At 42.8% G+C, this 24266-nt stretch overlaps 1 protein-coding gene across 9 annotated transcripts in view; it reads right to left on the bottom strand.

Annotated features, from left to right (window-relative positions):
• Positions 1-24266, bottom strand: part of ADGRL3 (adhesion G protein-coupled receptor L3) — a 1231414-nt gene that overhangs the window by 133830 nt on the left and 1073318 nt on the right. For all 9 annotated transcript variants that reach the window (XM_085641132.1, XM_085641126.1, XM_085641127.1 and 6 more), the window contains 2 exons: positions 10604-10813; positions 8023-8243 (listed from right to left, as the gene is read on the bottom strand). In XM_085641132.1, coding sequence (XP_085497258.1) covers positions 8023-8243; positions 10604-10813 — 431 coding nt within the window. The remainder of the gene's footprint in view (positions 1-8022; positions 8244-10603; positions 10814-24266) is intronic.

Here is a 24266-nt window from a genome sequence, read left to right as displayed (position 1 = left end):
TTCAGAACAACGTGTTATCCGTGACCTGTATCATGTGGATCTGAATGGAGAACATCTCAACTCCAGCATGCTGCAGCATGGCCGTCAAAGATGTTGGGTTGCTCGATTGACCGAGCTTTAGTAGATGCTAACATTGCCTTGAATTTCATCACTCAGTTGGAAACTCAGTAGGAAACATCGCACACAACTTGGGACTCTTAACCTGTTAAATGCCCAACATGCTCTAGAAGCGGGCTTCCGTTCAGGTGCATCAAGGCATGACAGATTGACACACTACTCTTGTTCACTTCAGTTTTGTAAAGTTAAACGATCTTTTTTTACTTCTTGAAGTCTGGCCAGTAGTGTTAAATTGTTTTTTTCTAAAATTTTGCATGCCTGTTGGCGGACGCAGGGTCATGTTCATGCAGTCCATCATTTATTTCGGATCTCAGAATGGCCCCTTTGGGAAGGTGAATACCATGCAAAAACACTTCAGTCTGCCTTCCACTTATGTGTGTCATCTTTCAAAACACAGTCAACAATCAGATACTAAATATGGGCAGCTCACACCCTTTCACCTTTTCATGGCCAGACTTCATTAAATTCGCAAATGACGAATCTTACGTTTTCATTCTAGCCTGCTAAAGATGTAAACTGCTAATCAGCCCAGTATCACGCTGGAGAGATTTAGTGGACAAGTTAATAAATCTGCTCTTTTTAATGCTGAATCGAAAAGCAGGATTTTAAAACTCTGCTGTTTGCCCTGAAAGCGGTATGTAAATACTTCTATTGAAACATGTTGTAGTTTTTCTAGTCTTCGATCTATTTTTCCTTGGCCCTGCTTCACTGTTCCCAAACACATATCATATACTTTCCCCTGTCTTTGTGTTTAGGTTCACATCCCGTGTTTTTCCCGTGTTTTTTCCTGCTTTGGAACCGACTTCATTTGAACACTATTATACAGCAGAAGGTGTGTGGCTTGTCTTCTTAATTATTGAGCAAAAGTCCTGCAGCAGAAAAGAGCTCTGATGAATGCACAAAACACAAGCACTGGCAAAGCTAATCGAATTGCCTGTCATGAACTAAAAAGTGTTCCGGTGCCTCATTAAGACACCGAGCTGGTGCCACATTGGCATCTGCAGTACAAGCTTTCTTCACACACAGGACAGATACACTATGAGCAGCAGCAATATGAAGCACTTGCCGACAAAGATCAGGCAATGCCAGGGCCGTAGCAGTGCCAACCTAGAGAATAGGTACAGCATAGGTACCAGCTGTGTACACTTCCCTCCCAGGGAGAATAGGAAATGCAGTGGAAATCCAAGCTCCGCCCACAGGTAAAGAACAGATACTGCACGCAGAATTTGTAGGCCTGCAATATCAACGGTGCACAGCTTTCACAAAAACTGAACTTGTCCAATTCTGGCACCATACTGTACACACACAAAATTGTACTAAACTTTGAAATTAATGGTCTCTGGAGCTATAAAGTAGGGAGCAAATACATACATCTAACGAGGATATATATATGTACCTCAAATGATTGAAATGTAAACTCAGTCTATAATCTTATTTTAATTCCAAATTCAAGCCAAGTGCATGGTTCATTTGACATGTACTGGTACAGACGGAATGCAATCCGTGCACAACACTTAATGCACAGGATCCACATGCATGGACCTGGTGTGGAAAACACTTCCCAAACATTAGTCATGTTATTCAATCTAGCGTGCACGATGCACATTATATACTCGAACACGGAATAATTGATATGCACATTACCTCCATCGCTAAAAGCAACTTTAAAGAGCGATACTGCAGTAGTAAATTGAATTTCTTGATAGGAATGATATTGCATATTGTTTCAAAGGTCTCATGCACCAGATGTTGAAGCTACATTCAGAACAGATCATGTGCCTGGACACAGCTGCTTGTGTTGGGGTTTCAGTTGTGGGAAAAATAAGGGCAAGGCCCTCATTAAATATAGTTTATACAGCTATAGTTGAACCCATTAAGATTGGTTAAAGGCTGTTTTAAGGTTCGAATCCTTTTTCAAAGCCAGGGATTTCTCATCCACCCAATATCTAAAAATTAAGTGAAAGCTTTGAGGTAACCTGGAGACCCAAGCATCCAATCTAATCCTCTAATGCGGCAAATGTGCACTGCTGGTGTATTCATGGAAAGCAATGCATTCTGATATAGGTATATTCCTCTGTGTAAATTCAGAAAATGGACACGGTAATAACTCGGTGAAAGCCATCAAGGTTTTAAAATAGCTTTGTCGAGAATGCTTTTCCTGCATAAGCCTGCCACAGCTTAGCTTGTATGGATAAGGTTCATACATCTATAAACAGAGAATGTTAGGACCTGCACAATGTAGTCTTCTGGTAAAAAAACATAAGCGAGAGGTAGCCCACAGCCCGAAGGATGAAAAGTACAGCAAAGGGAAGCCTGCAAAATAACATCTGGGAATGAAGAGCAATCGTAAGGTGCCAAATTGGGTGGGGGAAGGGGAGGAGGTGATCAGCGCTTGATCGCGTATAAATCCAAATGATAAAAGAACGGTTATTTAAAAGTGGGAATGTGGATATCTAATACACCTATGCTATGCAACAGTCCTACATTACAATTATCAATTAATTAAAGCCAACAGAGTTTGCAAATACATTTGAGTATGCAGTGTAGATTTTCAGAAAGTGAAATAACTGAAATAAGTGGTACACGTATCCTATTAAGCAGGGATTACAATGCGGTGCAGTAGTGGTGCTGGATTTCATGATGCTCACTGCTAAAATGCGGTGAAGGGACAGAAAAAATGGTTACTGAATGGCATCATTAATTAATTAAAAATGTAATATTAAACGCAGGTCCCAAGGTTTCTTCTCAGGAGGTCATCGCCGATTCTGCAATATTACGCCTAGTCTTGATTCCACCTCACTTCCACCCCTACACTTGCTGATTATTTTATTCACTCACTCTGCTTTCTGCCTTTGCCCTGTTTCCTATCTTTCTCTTCCTCAATCTTTCTCCTTTCTCTGACTCAGTCTCTCTGTTGAGATCTAAGTCTGATGATAAGAAATACATCCTCATCCACAAAAATGAGTGCCCTTAGCGCCACCTGCACAATACATGAATATCTAAATCTAAGGAAGATAACAACGCTTGGTTATCCCATCACATTGTTATAACAAAGATGCGGTGATTCAGGTGAACATTATTAGTGCATCTCTTCGACAAGCGCCAGTCTCTAGAGGAGATGACATAGTTTGTAGCCAAAATGCTGGTCTTATATCCGAAACATTCACTAGATATATATTTCCACTATATATTTCCAAAATAGAAATCACTCAGAAGCAAGCCATCCCATTTTATGCTAAACAAACTAGTAATTATATTCACCTACGAAATCAGACCACATCATCCTCCAATTCAGGAAAGTGCTACAAATCCATGTCTTAAACAATTTCCTTATTTAACACCATTGATGACGCACTATCAGATCCATGTATTCTCCACCAAATCGCAGGACCCCTTTACCTACCTCCACGCACCTATGTATACAGCCATGAACCAAACCCTGCTTCTCACACCCATGTCCCTGGAATGATATCCCTGAAGTACTTTGTTGTTGTCTGTGCCCCCGAGTGCTCTCTGAAATGCATGTGGCTAAGTTTGAAGTTAAGCTTGTACTTCATAAGTAGGGGTGCATATAGTGATGAGCATCCCAGCATAGGCAGACACGTATGTTATTGAGGCTAGGACTAGCGGCCTCATTTACTACTTTTTGGAATACGGCAGTCTCCTTGCTGAGCTGCCCTGTGTCAAAAGGAAAGGGCAGGAGTGCGCCGTATTAATGAAATACAGTGCATTCCTGTCCTCTCTGCCTGTGCCAGTGCACAAATTAGCACCTAGCGCCAACGCAGGCACCCTTGCATCGTGGTGCAAGGGTGCCTGCGTTGTCGGCACAATTGTTTTTGTGCACCTTCCTGCACAACAACAATCAATGGAGGCGTTTTCCTCTTTCTATGGGTGCTGCAGAAGGCAGCACACATAGAAAGAGGAAAAAACAAGGAGAAATAAAGTTATTTCTCCTTGTTACACCACCGCTGGGGAGGCGCACAGTTTTGATGCAATCCCAGGTTTACAGATCCTTGTAAATCTTGGAATGTGTCAAAACCCATGGGTGCTGTGTGGGGAAACCCACAGTATCGCCCCTGGAACACCTCCTTGACATAGAGTAAGGCAACGCACCGCTTTGTGCTGCGTTGCCTTACTCCATATATATGAGGCCATGCAAAGCCAAGCAGGGTGGCTTTGCATCACCTTATAGATATGATTAAGAAACCTGTGCCACCAGAGTGTTATAAAAAGTGACGCTCCGGTGGCGCAGGCCTCTTTTAAATGAAACAATGGAGGCCACACAGGTGCTGCTGCACTAGATTAGGTAGAAATCTGGACAGGGTTGCTCTGCTTGTGATCAGTTTCTATTCTTCCAACAAATGGTTCCTTAAGCTCCATTTGACCACATGCCAAATAATATTGATTTATCAACTGGAAACTCATTCAGGATGATTACTTTGCTGAAAAGTGCCAGCATAAAAAAGTGCTAATGCTGGTAACCCTACAATTCACTGCCCCTTTTCCTTCGTGTCCCCTCCCAAGTTGTTTGCATTTATACAGCTTCTAAAATCTCTTTTCAGAGCATTGTAGAAAACATGAATGGGTAGCCTATTCACGACTCCCAGTAAAATTGGAGCGAGAGGTTTGATAAGAGAGAAGTACACATCAAAAGAACTCCGACGCCGCTCTTAAATGTTGGCCGGATTGTGCCTTTCCCATTCATTATGAATAGGAGTAAGTCTACAGAAGGCTCTCAATAGTGTCGAGATATGCATATTCTTTTTCAAAAAATAACCATAGTCTGAGGTACCGAATGGAAAGTAGACATTTCTAGCCATTCGAAAATCACTTTCAGATAATGCAACGCAATGGAAACAATGCAATTGGCAGAACTCTGGAGATGTGAATTGGTCGACCAATCATTTCATGGCCTTCAGTCACTCTGAGGGACGTACCAGAAGGACAAATAAAGCGACCGCAAATAACTGTGTTTGATGAACTGAACACTTTTCTGAGCTTGTTCACAATGAGTAATTTTCAAGATGAGAGACTTTGTGTACGCTATTCTAACTGTCAAGGGCGGCAATCACATCTCGCTCAAACAAACCCAAAACACTGCTATTTCATTAGAAATCCGGATCTTATCTTGTGCCTTGATTGAGTTCCCATTATCTTCCACATCTTTATCTACTGTCATCTCTTCATTTCAAGAGTATTAAAAAAAAACAAGAGACGTATCTGAGAAATGCTTATGGGACAAGCTGCACCCATGAAAACACAACTATCTCACTGATGCATTGAGTCAGCTGCCAACATAGGCTTAAATGATGCTTTAGTGCATGACTTCAGTTGCAGAAGAACCCTTTCAACACAGCAGTGCTCAACCGCACTGTGAAACAAAGAAAATGAGAAATGCCCATGCCCCAAAAATAATACAAATAACTATTAATATAGAAATCAAAGGCCTTTAATGACAGTAGCAATCAACCAACATGTGAATTAATTTCCCAATTATCATCTTGTTAGTTTAGACATTTAACTACAGAGTTAATTTTAGCTTGGTGCTTTCTCGAGTCAAATCCGAGGTAGCTGTTCTGCAAAACCCACGCGTTAGACAGCAAGAACAAGAAACCATCCACAAATGAGACTAATTTTTAAAAACTTTTCAAAGATCAGCTATAAGAATACAACTGATAGTGCTGATGTCAATAAGACTACATTACCACACCAAAGCATAAAATGAACAAAACGTGAATTGAATGCCATCAATGTCTTGGCATCATCCACTTAGAACTGTGCTACCTGCACCGAGCACATGCCTAACTAAGCAGCTGCACAGCTTAACCGTGTGCCCACTTTAAATTCAAGGGCATTATCCCAACTGTGGGGAGGTGATTTGCCGCACTTTGGCAACGGCAGCCGGCACAGGTAAGCGCAGTGGGCGGGGTGAGGCGCAGCTGGGGGGGAAGTTGACAGATGACGGAATAGCTATAATTTATTTATTGAATCATACCTATTCCGTCTTCTGTCTACTTCCCCTCCCCCATCCCACCACGCCTCACTGTGCTTACCTGTGCTGGCCGCCGCTGCACTTTGGCTGAGTTGAGCTAAGGAAAAAGGGAACAGGGATTTACCCCTTTGGATGGACATAAAACAAGCAAGAAGCTATTCGACGCGAAACACGCTTTTGTTCTGCATGAGTGCTACGTCTACCTGACAAAGGGGGATGGGAAGAAGTTAAGTGCCGGCACGCTGAGTGTCCTTCCATTTTTAATCAAAAAAAGAAGATTAATGAGCTCCGCTAGAGAAAAATCTGCTGTGAATCACTATTCTGCTGTCATTACCGTTTTGCATGGAGTTTCAATTTCAGGGAGATTGACACGTGTGATTTGCGTTAAGAAATCAGTCAGTCAATTACTTTATTTGGTACATTACAGCACGATAAAAGACAAGAGAACAAAGAAGAAAGAAAGTTACCAAACATATGGATGTATATGTATTAAAAACATATTACAGTTCTTAAGATCCACATATGTACAAAACAGTTAACACATGGAGTCCATATTGCTACAACCTAATACAAGGTCATAAAGCTCCCTCCTAACAAAGAACTATGGGCACTTGCATCAAGGAAAAAAACGGTCGCAAACGAGCAGATTCTCTGAATCTGCCCCTTTGCGACTGTATTTTTGCATTTGAGATGCATCATCCCAAATGCAAAAATCGCAAATTGCGATTGCATTTAAGGAATCGCAAACTGCGATTCCTTGAATGCAATGCTAGATGCCATTTACACTAAAGATTTCGCTATTAGGGGCAACTAATTACCGGAAAATTATGCCTGATGGTAATTAGCGAAAACTTTGAAAAAGCTCCAGGTTACACACCCACATATCAATTTCAGGGGTGCAACAGGGTGTCCTTTTGGCACCCTTGCACCCTTGAAATTACATGCGCAATATGCGACTACCTAATTTCTATTGATTCCCTTGGGCCTCTAGGCCAGTAGGAATGAATGGGTAGGAATTCCTTAATTCCGACTCGCAATTTGAAAGTCGCAATTAAGGAATGTTTTAGGGATCTCTTTTTTTAGGGATTCCAACATGCATAGGCATTTGCGATTCCTTATTAGCGAATCCTTATTTTTCGCTAATAAGCAATCGCAAATGAGATTTTTGATGCATGTGCCAGTATGTCTCTAGGAAACCTCTTTGTATGTTAGTTACTTTTCATAGAACATTTACAACAGAGAAGCAAATGATGGGGTCTAATTGTTGTAAATACGGAATTGCAGGTTTCCACTCCATAACATTTAAAAGTTTCAGTAGCAGAATGACGAAACATTTCCTAGGTATCGCCTAAAAATCAGACAAAATACCGCGCGTACAGTGCTTTGCTCTGAAAACTCATCACAAGGCCAACTTGGTAAGTAAGTAAAGGTGTTATTTTTATTTTTAAAAGCTACCAATGTGTGTGTTAAATTGAGACGAAATCTAGTCAATAAAAATCTGCGATGCCCATGGGTCACATTGTCATTATAAGGCTGAATTCCAGGGTGAATTCACAAGGCGGCATGCCATAATAAGGGAGGAACGAAATAGATCTGATCCTCTAAATATGGCATGCCCAATTCAGCGAGACAAATATATAGTTGGCACAACTCAAAAGGGCGGCAAGCTTTCTTTTCAGGAACATTTACCATTTTCTGGAGTGTGTCTACATTTGAATACCCCCAAATACCTGCCCCATAACAAACCAAATGCGCGCATTTGCTAGCGGCTTCCTGCCTAACCTGGTTGCAAATGTAAACAAGGCAGCAATAGCCTTTTCTAAGTATGGCCCTCCGGTTTCCAACAAAGAACGCCCAGTATTTGAAGAATTAAAAAGCAGCCCTAAAAGGCCTTAAGAAATCCCCGTACTCACACTTTATCCGTTCCATAGCTCCTGTAGTCTACTGCTGCGGACACGGAGACGATGAGTGCGGGCATGCCGTAGCCAACCAGGTAGAAATATTTCCTTCGGGAGTGCTCACTCTCGAAGACCTCCACAAGCATGATGTATAGCTGCACCCCCTCAAGGAACATCCAGGTGAAGGCCGCCAGGAAGAAAAAATGCAGCAGAGCAGCGAACACAGCACAAGCAATCTAACAGAAAAAAAAATAGACGTATTGTTTGTGGAAATAACACTGATTTATTGCGGTCCATTAAAGTGGAGGCTGGTGCGCTAAGTCATAAATGTGTCATGAACTTGCAAACATTTTTCCCACATTCAGCTTAAAAGTCTGAGCCTCTGCGCGGGTTGCACAGAATTGATGGAACTAGGAGGCTTGGGTTGTAATCGCAGCTGGTTTACTTGGACCACAATTCAGGTGATTGTGGACAAACGACTTCTTTTTTTCTTTGCCTCAAATTGTAGTGTGGGTCAATTCCACTAAAGTATGTGAAGGATGTGTTATGCAATTATTTAAACACCTCCCCCCTTGGCGTTCATAGTTTCGAATCTTCTCCAACCCCCATTTACACGCAGAGCTCCATTGCGTCCTGTCTGTCTGTGTTTGCACTATTTAAATATCAATACATATAATCCCTTGAATGACAAGCATAAACCTGGCGAAATGAGTGGAGGTAGATTCACCTCAAAACCAAGTATTGACTAAACTTTTTACACTGCTTTGATGTGGAGGAAGTGGTTTTATGACCATGGTAAAGGTTAGGAACATTTTTTTTAGAAAATAACAGCCAGGCAACAGAAAATTTAAACAATTAATAGAATCAGGACTTTGATAAAGCCACTGTTCTGGAATGTTTAAAACTATGGCCGAACCGCTGATTTGCCATCCATCACTTTCTCAAATCAGTTTGCAAACCATACAGTTTAAGACACAAATTCATCTGAAAATATGTGAAGTGGGGGGTCATTAAAGGCACTGACGCAACAAGAAGTTTAAAACAATGGTGACTTAGGATTTGATTACAAATGTTTCTTTAATTTGTGATCTCTGTGCATAGGTCTATTTACAAGTGCAAGTGGAGTGACGTTTTTCACACCCATGGCCGTATTATAGAAAAGCCCCGGAGACGCAACGGGCATTTGCGCCCACTTTGTGTGCCTCTGGGCACTTTGGTGGGGCCGCAGACGCTTGTGCATCCCCTTCTGTAATACCAATAGCGCTGGTGCGCATAAAGCCCCAGCGCTATCTTCAGAGGGAGTTCCCTCATTTGCATGGGGCCTGGCCCCATGCAAATGAGGGTATCTCTTTGCCTCTGCACCAGCACTGTTTTATAGATGCAGAGGCAAAGAAGCTGTCAGGACGCACACTAACAGTACCCCACCCAGGGCCGGACTGGGAACAGAAACCGGCCCTGGCAAACTGCTCAGCTGCACCCCCTGGGGTGTGGGGGGGGTGCAGCCAAGTAGTTTGCGAGAGCCGGTTTTGGCCGATTTTGATACCTTGGCCGATATTGCCGACCCCCGGCAACAAAAACGGCCCCCCAGGGGCCCAAAACCGGCCCTTACCCCAACGGCCTACCGGGGAAATGCCTGGTGCCCATTATGGCCAGTCCGGCTCTGACTCCACCTAAAAGTTGGCACAATGTCAGTGTGCCCCCTGATGGCAGCCCTCTGGGAGAAGTGAAGGGGGTCCCATGGACCACCCCAGACATCTCCACTTGCCCTCGTGTGCAGCTATTCAGTGCACCCGCATGAAAGGGGATCTCTAATCCCCCTTAAAAGCGCAGGTGGGTTGCGGCCTGCACTGTGAAACACGGAGCGGCTTCAAAGCAGCTGCTCCGTTCTTCACATGAATGCGCTGCCCACACAGCGCAACTTCACGGCTGTCCTGGGGGGCAGCGCATTCCATGTAATAGGGCGCATTTTCCCTGTTTGTGCCCGGCAAACATGTTTTAAGGTGAGTCAGGTGCAAACAGGGAAAGTACGCCCTTTACATAATAGGGCCAGGTTGTTACATGGTGCCATAAAGACGGAACTTTCAGATTTTTGCACTAACACACTTTGTTAGGTCAAACCTGACGAAATTCAAGAAGGGGAAAGGTACAGTAAAGACTGGGACATGCAGCTTTTGGTGCATAATGCACCACAATACACTTGCTATACCTATTCTGCACAACATAATTTGCAGTGTTGACATATATGGCCCCCGGTAAATTCCCATTCCCAGGATGCCGGCATTTTATGGGTGTGATAATTATCATCTAACTCTGAGGCAATCGAAACCGAGGCCCGGAAGCGTCTGTGAAGGTTATGTGATATTCTGAACAAAATGGATTTTTCTTTCGCCTGCGCTCAGCTGTCTTTCAAAATCAATGTCCATGTGTCACAAAAACAAATATTCTGTGCAAAGTTCTATGTATATAAATTTGTTGTCTTGGTATGCAAATACGAGCAGGTCACAACAACAATTGCAAATAGTGTAAGTTAAAACAATGACAATGCATGTTTTTGTTTAATTCGCTATGTACTTAATAATAATTGTAAAGTTCTTACAGGCTGGTCGGTCCTGTTGATGCCAATGAGGAAAAGAAGCTCTGCCACAAAGAGGCTGATGCAGAGGTTTTTGTGGATGGTGTTGCGGTCGCTCTGGAGTCCTCGGAAGAAGCAGAACGTGAATATGCAAATGAGAAGGCAAACGAGCGAGAGCAGGATACCGACCCAGGTGATGACATCCAGCAGGAGGTCATGGACTGCATCCGTGTGCTGCAGACAGAATGGAGAAGGCCTCAGTCAAGAGCTGCATGTTAGGAAACAGACAGTTCCACAGAGACCAGTTCATGGACTTTCCCATCACTTACAATGTACCCCAACGGACTCTGCACACCACCATATACTCAGTGCTTGACTTGTAAAGACATGAGTGCCAGGGCCCTCGCCATGAGGCCACTGCAGCTTGCACAAATCATATCCTCTGCTAGCGCTGGCAGTGACATAACCAATACAACTACTACCCATCGCACTCCTACAAGGGTAAAATTTGGGCTAGTCCAGGTCCCCAAAGTTATAAGAATGGTTTGGGCGATAGGTATTAGTCATTTTGAATGTGTAATGAATGAATAAATAACTGTTGTTGTGCTCATCTCTACATTAGTCTAACAACCCCACCATGTTGCAGACTGCCATAGCGCCGGTGTTGACAAATAGGTGCCAGTGCAGAGCAATGGAAACCACCGGCTCAAATTAAGCACTGCATCTGCTCCTCTGCGGAGTGCACCCTGAACACTGACCCCTAGAACAAAAATGGAACAAACTGCGGACAACATATCGAAAAATACATATCAAAAGCTAAGCCTAGAGTTTCTATACTCCCACATATATGTACCTACACTTTATATATGTCTTTAATGTACATAAATGCGAAATTAGAAACAGTAAATCCATACTTCCCTATATGCACTTACCATTAGACATTTTCTCCTTCGATATTCTATCCTCAATAATATTGTACTTAACAGTCACAAATACTTTCCCTTGCAAACCTAAATATTACAATAATATCGTTCCAGGATATTTTGGGAGTCGTATTCTGGGAGTCGATGTTCATTTGTACAATCCTCGTCTAGCATTACTTGAGCATGCATTTTTATTGTGAAGAAAAATATAAGCTGATGTGGTGATGCAATCTCAATTTCCCACCTCTGAATTATTCTTGTTCAACTTTAACCTCAATGTTCAGCCACACATTTTTGTGAGTTGTTATGATTATTTTGACATGTCGAATATGTAATTTACTATAAAACACCAAAGGATTATGTTAATGATTTGTCTTCATGTAGCGCTTTGTACCACACATATGCCAAGGCTAAACACTGTACATAACATGTTATGACGGAATACATTTGGAAAGATAGAAGCGTAACTCAGCCGTGACTGCAGTCGAATTCTTGCCATTCTAACTGTTTAACCCGATGGTTCACAGTGGAAGCTTGCACCTCGTGCACACTACAGGACAATCTCTGTTAATGTTGAGAGGCAAACTGACACCCTCATTAAAATTTCAAAACACCTAGACACATGCAAAATAACTCCCTAAGTTTCTTTAACATTTCAAGTTGCTGAAAATATTGACTGCAGTAGGAGTTCTTTTTTACAACCATCTTACTCACCCTTCGAGTTAAACTGACATTTGCAGTGTGACCTGCTTAGAAACTTTAGGTCAGCGCTTGCTCACTTCCTAGTTAGTCCTTGTCTGAGCGCCTACTGCATAATCTCAGTGTAGTTGCTTTAGTACATACTGAGGTCCCTAATGGTTGGACAGGGATGTAAGAGCTCTGGATGTAATACCTTGGAGAGTGATGAAAACCTGGGAATGGGCTGATGAATACTGCAGAAGCCCACGGAGCACCTTGCTAATTTTCCCTTGGAGAGGGGGCAGCTACTGGTGTATTCTGTACTAGGTAGAATAGCTACAGAGCTACTCCCATATTCATGATCTCTGATTCATGTGAATGCAAGAAAAACAGTAAAGGGCTGATTTACCACCCACTAATGTCTGGAGCCATGGATGGGGTTCAAAGGTGGTGTTGTGCACTTCTAAAGTTTCTGGTAAAGTCACCGCTACATCAAAGACATTTTAGAGTATAAGTACAGGGCTCTGACCCCATGTTTGCAGTTTATTCTGGGTTCCTGAGGAGACTCTGAAACTAAGGGAGGCAACGCTGCCAGAAGGGACTACCACTTTGCCACTGCTCTGCTGTGTTCGCCTGCTGCAAGCTGATTGCTGTATTGCCAGGAGGGACTGCGACTTTGCACTGGGCTCTGCTGTGTTGGCCTGCGGCTTGCTACCTCTGCACTGAGGGATGGAGGATTCAGCCCTCTACCTCTAGTTACCCCAGGAACTCCGAGGGCTTGTTCAGCTTGCCTCCTGTTAGAAGTCTCAGGGCCACAAAATATTTCTCAGTGTTCAGCCCGAGCACTCCCTGCAACCTAACCGGTGTGAATTGGGCTTTCCTACACACCTTTAGTAATTATTGCACTCACGCTATAGAATGTGTTGTCTTGGCGTGCAAATTCACGGGAGCTGTGCTCTCAGCCTCCCGCAATGCCAACCCTGTTCGCATTTCCATCCCACAAGCACTGCCCTTGCAGCAAGGTCGCTGATCCATGTTTGGGGCCCTGCGGAACTGTAAGCCGCTTCAGAGTGGACTCATTGCTGGGAGAAACCCAGGAAACTACCCTACAGAAACTGATACCGTCTCCCTGCCCCCCGAGTGCCCATCTGGAGGTGCGTTGCTGTGTTGAGGCACCCCACTGCGGAAGCCTCCCTCACTGCGGCCCCCTTCCTTCTGGCCATCGCAGCTAGGGGCATCTCACGGCCGCATCTTGCAAACACCCTCAGTAAGGCCAGCCTCGCTCATGGAACTGTGGTCTACGGCTATTAATGGAGTCGACTGCAAAGCCCCGACCCGAAGAACCTTGTACGACAGACTTGTCTCCCTTGTGCACACCACAAGTGTTTGCACCTCTTTGTTGTCCAGCAATAATCACCTAACAACTTGTGGCACTATAGGACATTCTTTGTTTATTTGAAAAATCTTCTCAATGTGCTGGCATAAGTGAAGTGGTGTACCAGTAAGTCAGACCTGTACAGCCCACATATCTCGTGATTTGCTTATTAGATTAGTTTTTTGGTCGTTTTGGTCTTCCTTATTTACTAAAACATGCTATATTTTCCGAACCTGATGTGGGTCTTTTTGTGTGGTGTTTGCACTGTTTTACTGTACTAAGTTTTGCACAAATACTTTAAACACTGCCTCTTAAATTTAGCCTGACTGCTCTGGGCCAAACTGCCAGAGGGTGAGCACAGGATACTTTAGGTTGTGTATCTGACTTACCCTGACTAGAGTGGTGAGTTCTGCCTGACTTAGATGTAAGCTCTAGCCAACCAGAAGCCACATATCTTACAACGGGTTTGTATGACTTGGGGTTCTAAGCAAAGAAATCTTTAAAAAACAGAGAACTGTTTATGTCCTTATTGCCCCTCACTCCTTCCATAAACCCCCCTTCCCAAGATCTTCCCTGGTGTTGAGGACTCATGTGATCAGCTAGGGGGACAGAAAGTGCTACAGAAGTAATGAACAAAACATAAGAATTAATTAAAAATCATGTATGTTGATCAAAAGTGGCATAAACAAGCCTACTAAGGGAGAGTTTGATGAATTTTCCCAATAGCAATTCTTGCATGTGTGTGTATGCACACTAGATTTAAAAACTAAACTAGAAAACTAACTTTATTTCATACATTTCTTTGCGAGCTCAGTGTTATGTTGTTTTACAATACTATAGAACTGCAAAGTTTCTCCGCAGGCTTCCTTAAAGAATTATGTCAGAATCCTGCTCAGACAATAAGGGCAGCATATGGTACACCAAGCACCGGAGTGTTGCGAGTTTGCAGCAACCGAATCAGGTATGAACAGTTTGCCGAGGCAACAGATGTCGCTATGTACAAATGATCAGTATTGCTAGGTGGAGATTTTAGTTCATCACAAGAATATACCTTCAATTTCAATGGAGGTAAATTATGTCTTCTCCCTAGGGAACCACTCCACTACGGGCCCCAAAAAATTCAAGTGCAGGGGAAGGGGGTTGTTTCCATCAACGGGTTTGGCCCAGGGGGTCGTTCTTTCCAGAGATGCTCTGTGGGATTACATTAGTGATCCCTCTTCATGCAGGGATTCTAAAATGACTCATCAGCAGGCATGTGAACTTTAGACCAATTAAATTATCTACTTTACATGTCTAAACAGACGCAAAACAAATTTCACAAAACTGGCAGGTTTCAACCATGACGAACGATGAATCCAGAGTTAGTGTTTGTTCGAATCAATGTGTATCAACTAACTGCCTGCTGTGTGCACTGCTCGTGCTGCTTGTAGAGTATGGCTAAAGTCAGTTTCTAGCTACTACCTATTGTTATTAGATTGATATAGGTTAACTACATGGAGTTTCTTGCCTTATGATCCCTCCTAGGAAAATTGAGAATAAATTAAATCTCTGTAATTCATGTTGGAGTCCAAACTTATGCTTCAAAAGCACATTGCAAACTCAGCCAAAACAGTATCACACCAATTTCATCTGTTTCAGATTTTAAAACCTTCACTTCAGGCTACTGCTTTTACGTTGATGAACCAATCCCTAGTTATCTTTCGCTTACAGAGTGAATTAACTTTCGCTTGAACTCCCCACGTGAGTGCTAGCTCCACTCAAAGCCATCCTTCACTTGCCAGCAGGACTGATCTTTCACACAAGGACAATAGGACAGCACCTCCAACCTCATCTCTCCATCTGCTGCCTCACCATGTTTGTCTCCAACACAAAATATGCTGCAAAACTGACAAGGCGACCCACTTAAATCAGTCACCTCTACGAGATTCTGTTCCTGACTGGAGAATCCATACTACTAACCACTAAAGGATCTCTCTGTCTCAACACCCAGAGACATACCAAATGTGAAACTAAGACAGACTTCCTGTAGGACAGTGTCCAAAGCTCTCTCCCCATTGAATAGCATCCTTGTGGTAATCCTCTTTTTCTATTAAAAAAACAAAGGTAATTCCTAGGAATCCCATTTCTATTGCAGTTTCTTCGCTTCGTATTCTCTGATGAAGTACCCTACTGTCATTAGACACTGATAACCCCGAGATCAATTTTAAGAACTGCTTAACCCACGTCATTCACTGGATGCACACCAACCATCTAAAGTGCAACACGGACAAAACTGAAATAATGCTTTTTGGAAATTCAAATGACTTCGGTCTGGTCTTATGGTGGCCTAATGTAACCCCTCAACCACCTCCTCTGATCAGGTTCCTGAAGAATCTAGGTGTAAAATTTTGACACCCTTCTGCCTTATCCCCCACAGGCTATAGCAGTAGCTTGAACTTATTTCCATCTCATAAAAGCTTTGAAAAAATTATTTGAATACCTTCCACTATCGGCCAGAAAAAGTGTAGCATTGGCCTTGGTCACCTCTAGGCTGGAGTATTGTAATAGTCTATATGCAGGCTCCTTTAAACAAATCTTACAGAAACTTCAGTTGGTTCAAAACGCGGCAACCAGACTAGTATTAAAACTCCCTCATCGCTCCTCAGTATTAGCAGCTCTGAAAATACTTAATTGGCTGCCAGTCCATAAAAGGGTCCTTTTTAAAATCCTCTTTCTTATCTTCAGAGCCTTCAGAGGACTAGGAGCTAAATACTTAATATCTAGAATCCCCCCCTTCCCCACCCTCCATAGGACGACACACCCTCTCAGGTCCTCACAAGCCAACCTGCTCAAACCTTACAAGCACAGACTAAAAACCCTAGGAGGAAAATCTTTTACAGTCCTGGGCAAAAGGGCCTGGAACCAGCTTCCCAGGGAGTTAAGATTCATGGCCTCAGGAAGGATCTTTAATCGGCAGCTCTAGACCTGGCTTTATAGCCTCCCTGATGCCTTGTACTACTCCCTTATTCTCTGACTCACCTTGCTCCCGCAAGACTGATCAAGTTAGACTAAGGTCATACTACCACATTCATTTTTTCTGCTTAGTGACAGGATGCTCCTCCCGGAGTGGCAGTTGCGCTTTAGAAATGCAATACTCATACTCATACTCATTAGGTTTAAGTGTGATGTATATATGTTGACAGGGTATCGTGGACTCTAAAGCAAGCAAAGAAAATAAGCCCCCAGCCACTGGTTAGGTAGTAGTAGGCAGCCATAACTAATGTACAGCAAGGCCCTGCCATCCCTTGGCCTAGGTGCCACTACACCTACTGCCATAATAAAAATCCTAACTCTAGAAAAGCCATTTATCAATAAATAAAAATCCCCTGCATGAGTAGACTACGCTGATTGGCACATCAGAAGGAAATGGAATGTACAGTGAATCTAAATCGAATTTTTGCTCTAGCCTTATCGCAGCATAAGCCATGCGATGTCTCCCAGTGCCAGCCAGGATCCAGACTCTGGGGAAAGTCAAAACACTGTCGTCACTGCACCACCGGTAACGCTCAAACCAGATCGAGCAAAATCTGATTAATTCATCATTTGTTGTTATTGTTGCTTGCCTGCCTGCCTGCCAACCCACAATAAACCCACATCCGTATCAGTCAATCACTGATAGGGTATGCTACAGTGTCAGCCCTCGTCAAAAGCAACCCATAGTCTCTCAGCACTGTAACGTCATCAAGTTGACAGAGCGAAAGAATTATCGGCATCAAGTGATAATGAAAAAGGGGGACCGGATTCCAGAATTTTTTCTTTTAATGGGCAAAGTACTGCCAGCATACTTAGAAGTACTGCTGCTTTGTTGCATTTCTGGACACATTTTATATTGTAGACTTTTAACAGTTCTTCTTAAAAAACAACTCGGAAACGGATTTGCGGATATTTATTTCATGTTGTGGGCGTTTAAGTAGGGTGCTAAGATATAGAGGAATTACTATTCAATATAAAATCCGAGAAATAAAGCACTTTGCTGCCAACAGAGATAGACATTGCATAGTCAGACCAAATGGGATCAAATGTAAGAAATTTAACTTGGCTGTCCTTCCCTGGTGAAGGCCTGCTAAAAACAAAGGTCATGAGTACTTCCATATTTTCAGCATGACCACAGCCTTCCGTTGTGTGTTGCTTGAAGCAGAAGGAAATATTGAATTCAGAACATACTATTGCAGCACAAGCTTATATAACAAACGTAGTCTTAACAGCATGTAACATCTTCAGGGGGTTCTTCAGAAAACACTTATATATTCTGTTTTTCGCAGTTGCCCACCAGGGAAATGAGAATAGAGATGTTGGGGAATCCAGAAAGCAGTATTCAAAACACCGGCTCTCAAGTCCCCAAAAGAGGATTTGAAGATGGACACTGTCATGGTCTTCGCAGCATACTTTAGAGACCAGATTTAAAGCCACCTTGATGCACTCTCAGCTGCTGTCAAGAGCACGAATTAGTGAGAATGTTACGAAATGGGTGAAATCCACTTTTTGGTTAATGCACTTGTGGAGGACAATTGAACATGAAGGGTCTGATTCACAAGGGTAAACTTACACTTCTGTGTAAGTTTACCACTTTTAGGTATTCCCAAACTACTTGTGGAGTTTTATGACCCCCACTCCCTACACTTATGTGGGTGGAGGTTTCCGCTCTGCGAGACTCCCTGATCAGGGGAGCGAACTCCGCAGACATATGTATAGGGAGAGCAGAGCCATAAAACCAAGCACGTAGTCTGTGAATTACATTTTGTAGTACTACAAAACATACTACAAACTCGAGTTTGTGAATCAGGCACCCTAACTACTCAAATACACTCCACAGACGAATTAGAGAAACTGATGAATATTTAGCATTTCATGTGCTTATTCCTGGCAAAACGTAGACCAGGAGGAATCACACGAACCACACAAACCACTTCGTAATGAAGCAGTTTGTGATTTGCTGCAAGATTACCAGCTACATTTTGTCTTATGTTTCATCCTTGGCAGGAGGAAGCTGGTAGCAAAACTTTTCTGAGATCCGCTGCAGCTTACTGCAGAATGAAAACAAATGCCCAGCCCTATTTAAAGATCCGCTGAAAAAAATGCAATGTAGTAAATAAAGTGTAGTTTTCGCTGTGGATTTTGCACTTACATTACCTTTTAACAGAAAAAATGAATCTTCAGCCTAGGAAATAGCAAATGAGAAAGGATCAAGCAAGATGTTTCTAATGCATTATGCATTTTTGCTGCACTTGTCAAACATGCTTTTAATCACAGCCCGCAATCTGTCAAAGTAGGAACATTGCTTTTGGTATGCTGCTTTCCTATGGAAAGATAAAGACCTATCAGAGAACATACATACAAACAAGCCAATGTCTTCAACATTTCTAACAGAAAGAGATCAAAGACCAGAGGAAAAAAATCAAAAGTCAGACATCCAATGCCTCAAACCTTGTCTGCCCATCATCCAAACCCATCTATCTAGTGACTACCTGAAGTGTAAACCCACCAAGACAGAATTTCTCCTATATGCCAAGAAAAAAAAAAGAAACAGTACAAATCTGGCTCAATGACATGAAACTTAATGACATCAAACTTGTAAATTTCACTGAATGCTAAGGCACTTAAATGCACCCTGGACACCAACAGCACCCTCAAGAAACAGTTTGTCGAAAAACAAAAACAAAATGGCACCAGCTCTCTCTTCCAAAGAAAGTGAAACTGTTTCTTCCAGAAAGCAATTTCAGAACTGCTGTTCAAGCCCTCTTTCTTTTATATGTGCATGGTGGCAAACATCTTGCTGTATGTCCTCCCAGGCAATCCACACTGGCAATCCTTAAGACCATCCAACTATTGTCTGATACAGGACCTGAGGCAATATGATCACATCACCTCCATTCCAATGGATCCCCATTGGCTCCCCTTGGCAGCCTGCACCAACTTCAGAAGAAGCACCATCATTTACAAAGCCATTCCGACCTCTTATCTTGCAGACAAGCTCACCATCTCTGGTGGTTCTCGGCAACGTCACAGCCAGGACATCAGCAATGTCACAGCCAGGACACCATCAGGTTGCTGACAAGGAAGCAAAAAAAAGGAGAAAAACAACGTAGGAGGCCTTTTCCATTTTGCACCCAGGATCTGGAACAACATTCCTATATCCAGGAGGACTGTCCCAATATTGTTCCATTTTAGGAAATATTGAAAATGTCTCTTCCTTCTCACCCCCTTCAAGTAATGCACCAGTTCACAATGTTAAGTGTAACCCTTAGGCTCACTGGAGCTTCAGATCACAATGTGCCTTAGACAAAAATTCATACACTGTGCGTATTTCCTAAATAGCACCCTTTGAAGTATAGAATGTGTGATACTGATATCCCCATGTTATGTCAAATCACCAATTTTTATTCAAACCTAATTCCAAATCTTCTCGTCGTCTGAATGTCCCAGTGGCCTATTCATTTTTAACTCACTTGACAGATTGAAGACTCCAGGTTCCTTTCTGATCGTTGTTCAGAACAGAACCTTTTCTATGCAGATTATCAAATGCTATCTCTCTGCCTTGTATTGGTCTAGTGCTACCTGTGCGTCAGTGGTCTATCTGAAGCACAGCACTGTCGTTGTGGTACATTGGTGCTATATAGATTTGTTAGCCAATAAATGATGTTTTGTAAAGTACTGTATGCCACCAAAGGTGATTGAAAACCTGTGCAAGCTGATTTTACAGATAACTAGCAAATAGTTCACATTCAACAGATCACACCACACTTTGGGGCATATTTACAAGAGCTAATCGCCACCAGAATGTCACTCTTCGTGACGTTCTGTTGGCGATAAGCCCTTTGCCTTATTTATAAGAAGGCGTTAAGCCACTCAACGTGGCTTAATGCCCCCATTCAGGGAACACTTAGCATGAAAAAGGCGGGCAATGGGTGTTGCCGTGGGCATTCCGCATCAACGCCTTTGGCTTTTTGATGCTGCCCCCGATTTACAAGGATGGTGTAAATATGAGTCAGCGCCAAGAATAAGACCAAGAAAAACCTGGTCTTAACCTGGCAAAAATTATAAATTTCTCCTTGTTTTTGCTGTTTCTAAGTGTGCTGCATTCTGCAGCACACATAGAAACAGCAAATCGCCACTAGTGATTTTTAAGTGCAGGAAGGTGTCCCTTTCTGCACATAAACAATCATAAAAAAATTACAAGTTGCAACTTCTCTGTCTGCTGCATAAAGCAGCACGCATAGAAGTTACAAATCGCCATTACTGATTGTTTATGTGCAGGAAGGGATACCTTCCTGCACATGAACAATCATTCCCCACAACGCAGGCACCCTTGCACTCTGGTGCAAGGATGCCTGCATTGGCATTAGACAGTTTTTTTAGCGCCAACGCTAGGGGAAACACAGGGTTGTGCTGTACGGCGCATCTATATGTTTGGAAACTGTCAGAGAGTGGCGTCAGCAATCTTGGCTTAATGCCGTGCTACGATAGTTTCATTCTAAATATGCCCCTTTGTCTCATCACACTTCAAAAAAAGTATTATCATCTCCCAACATATTTATTATCTACTTGTAAATCTCGAAAATATGAGTCTTGGTCTGCCTTGCCAGAATGCAAAACAAATACAAGAAAAAGTATACCTGTGCGATCTATGACTCATTTTGCACAATTTTAGCAATATTTACTTATGCGCTTGTAATGCTATCCTTACTAGTGCTAAATGCGCCTTAACTTAAAATTGAATTGTGTGTCTTTGCATATTTTGAATGAAAATACTTTTGATGCCGAAGCATATCTGTTGCTTCTTGAACTATTTGAAGAGACGGCTTGTTTAACGTTCAATATACAAATACATATATAAATAAATACAGAGGCTTTGGGTCAGCCCTCTTCATCCAACTGCTAGTTTAAGTGCCAGTCACATTTTGCTTCTGCCTACACAGCATACAGCATGGGGTAATGGGTCATCCCACTTCAGCCATTGGCTCCCCACTATAAGTGATGGCATTTTGCTTGCGTACGTCTGTATAAGCCTAAAACATAGTCCACTTCAGCGTCAGTGCTGGTCGGCCAATCTTTGCTTTCTATTTTTCTATCATTTCAGGGTTTTCTTTTATTAGTTTTGGAAATTGATATTTTGTTTTATTTGTTCATTTTGAAACATGCACCCCGCCTTCAGAGGGCGAAACTGTTACCTTTTATTGCTTATCAACTATTAAAGCCTAGTGCATATATGTGCCCATTAATAAAATAATAAATACCATTGCACACTTGCCAAGGCAAGACATATTGGCTTTGCCAGTGCTTGTTATTGTCTAGAATGGGCATGTCACAGCAGAAGAAAAACACCAATCAACCAAGCTGGATTTAGCTAATGCACATCATGATGCACAGGGACCACCTGAAGCAGTAGCGTAACAAAACGTGAGGGGGCCCTTCACACTCACATCCATAGTGGGTAAGCCCGCCACCCCCCCCCCCCCGCACTGTGGGGGTTACAGGGGCCTTTGTTCCACCCCAAACCTGAAGCTCAGCAACTCAAAAAATCGTCATATTCGTCCTTTCACACAATATAACACACAACGTGTATTTGTGAAGCACACGCTCACCCAAGTGTATCATGGTGCTGATTAACAGATGTTGATTGCTTCCCAACTCATAGGTACTCATTTTATCGACCTCAGAAAGATGAAGGGCTGAGAGGACACACCGGGATTTGAACCTGTGACCATGAAGTCTAACGCAGCATACTAGACGGGACGCATTAGTCCACGAAGCCACCAAACCATGCTGCTGTGGGAGGAAGAACTATGCAGACTGTGCTATTTTCCTTGAAAAACTGTGAGCTCACTGCTGATGTTTTTTACACATAGGTGGAATGCTTAATTGATGACTGGACGTACCTTTTAATTTGCATGCTAAGCACAGACACAGCCTACGATTGCAAACGCGTCTCCTGTCTTGGCGTTCTCTGTGTTTGGGCTGCCCATAAATATCCGAAAACATGTTTCGTTCACTTCTGGCAAACTCGTGCATAGCGAGAGACTCTATTAAAACCACCGAGGAGCATACTAATCCATCGGTTTGCTTCCCTCGCCAAGTCCCCCATCAGTAGAAACGGGCATTTTTACCGCATTTCCGAGAAAGGCTTATGTGCACGACGCGTGCCATATGTGTGCCAATGTTTGTATTCTTGTGGACAGAAACTGGCTCTGTTTGTGGTTTATCCCTCATTTTTCAGTACTTTATTTGATTAGGGAATCAGACACACCTGTGCTTAATTTATAATAAATGAAATGCAGGGCCCAACTCCTTTCTAGCACTACGAATGCCAGGGATATTTGATGCCAAGGCTGCCCAGTCTTGATTCTACCTCCGGCCTTCTTCCACTATCCTTCACTTCCTCTCTCTCTTGCGGGTTTGTCACCTCGCTGCTTTCTTCCTTTGTCAATGTTTTCCTTTCTTTCTCGTCCTTCTCTCTTCCTTACTTTTCGACAGGGATCCACATTTTATTAAGCTCTGCGTTCTTCTTACAAAACAAGGAATATAAAAGGAGTAAACAACATTGGCAAAGCACTACACGGTTTGGGATTCAAGACATCCCCTAAGAAAATGAATGGCAGAAAGGGTCAATCTGCAAATCAGCCTGCACCCCAAAATAAAGTTAAAAACAGATTAAGTGCATTTGCGAGCCCATTTCAACTTTTTCTTGGTCTTAAACTGGATTTTATCATTTTTATTTCGCCGCATGGACGGTTTGTGACTGTAGCTCTGGCAGGCAGACACTTGACAGCTTTAATTAGTACTCAAGCTCTTCACTGTAATGCATTAATGTATGAAACTGACATAAAGTTGAAAAATATTAGATTACTTATGCAATTGCTATCCCAAAGAGCGTTGGGACCATGCCAGTGGATTATGGACTCCACAATAGGCCCATTTTCATTCTCTTTTGCTTATCCGCCCCACTGAGCGCCAACTGACACAAAGGATGCCTGCCACTAAGCCGCTACCTACACCGGTGGGGACTACTGATAAGCTCTCATGGGCTATCTGTCAGATGCATGCTACACTGCTACCTAGGACTCACTGCCCCTTCCATGCAAAGCGCATTTCAGAATTACTAACTTGTTTTTCTTTAAACTACGGTAAACCCACTGCCACCTGAACATTAGACTGCATACTGTTGAAATCCAATTTGGAAAAACATACCTACAGTTTTACGTATGTACTTGAAAGTTCCATGTGCCCAAGAGACTGACTGAAGAAGTTGGCTCACCAGGCTGTATCGCTTGTTTTTTATGTATAGACTTTTCCATTTGGCTGGTGCGTACAGATGTGCATGGGTGGGGGAAGCATAACTGAACTCACCGGGATTCAGAGTTTGTCACCTGTTGATTTTGACATGACATTGGTGAGCTATCAAACTTTGCTGGAGGTAATCCAGATGGGAAACTCCTGGAGCATTTCAATTGTTTTGCATCACACGAGGGTCACAATTGCCTAGGGAGGTTTCCTTCGTGACATTTGATTCTACCAAGTGTGTTTGTTTCAGTTCCCAAACTTTTCCTTCCTTAAACTACCCAACTTTATGACACCAAAATCCCAAACCAAAAGCTCTGAACATGCCACCCAAAGAAAGATGGACCAGACTAAAAGGCACAATATGTTATCAGAACAAGAGTCATACTCTGCTATA

Source organism: Triturus cristatus, chromosome 2_2 (assembly GCF_964204655.1).
Source record: "Triturus cristatus chromosome 2_2, aTriCri1.1, whole genome shotgun sequence".
Classification (NCBI taxonomy): domain Eukaryota; kingdom Metazoa; phylum Chordata; class Amphibia; order Caudata; family Salamandridae; genus Triturus; species Triturus cristatus.
This window is presented reverse-complemented; position numbering and strand designations above follow the sequence as displayed.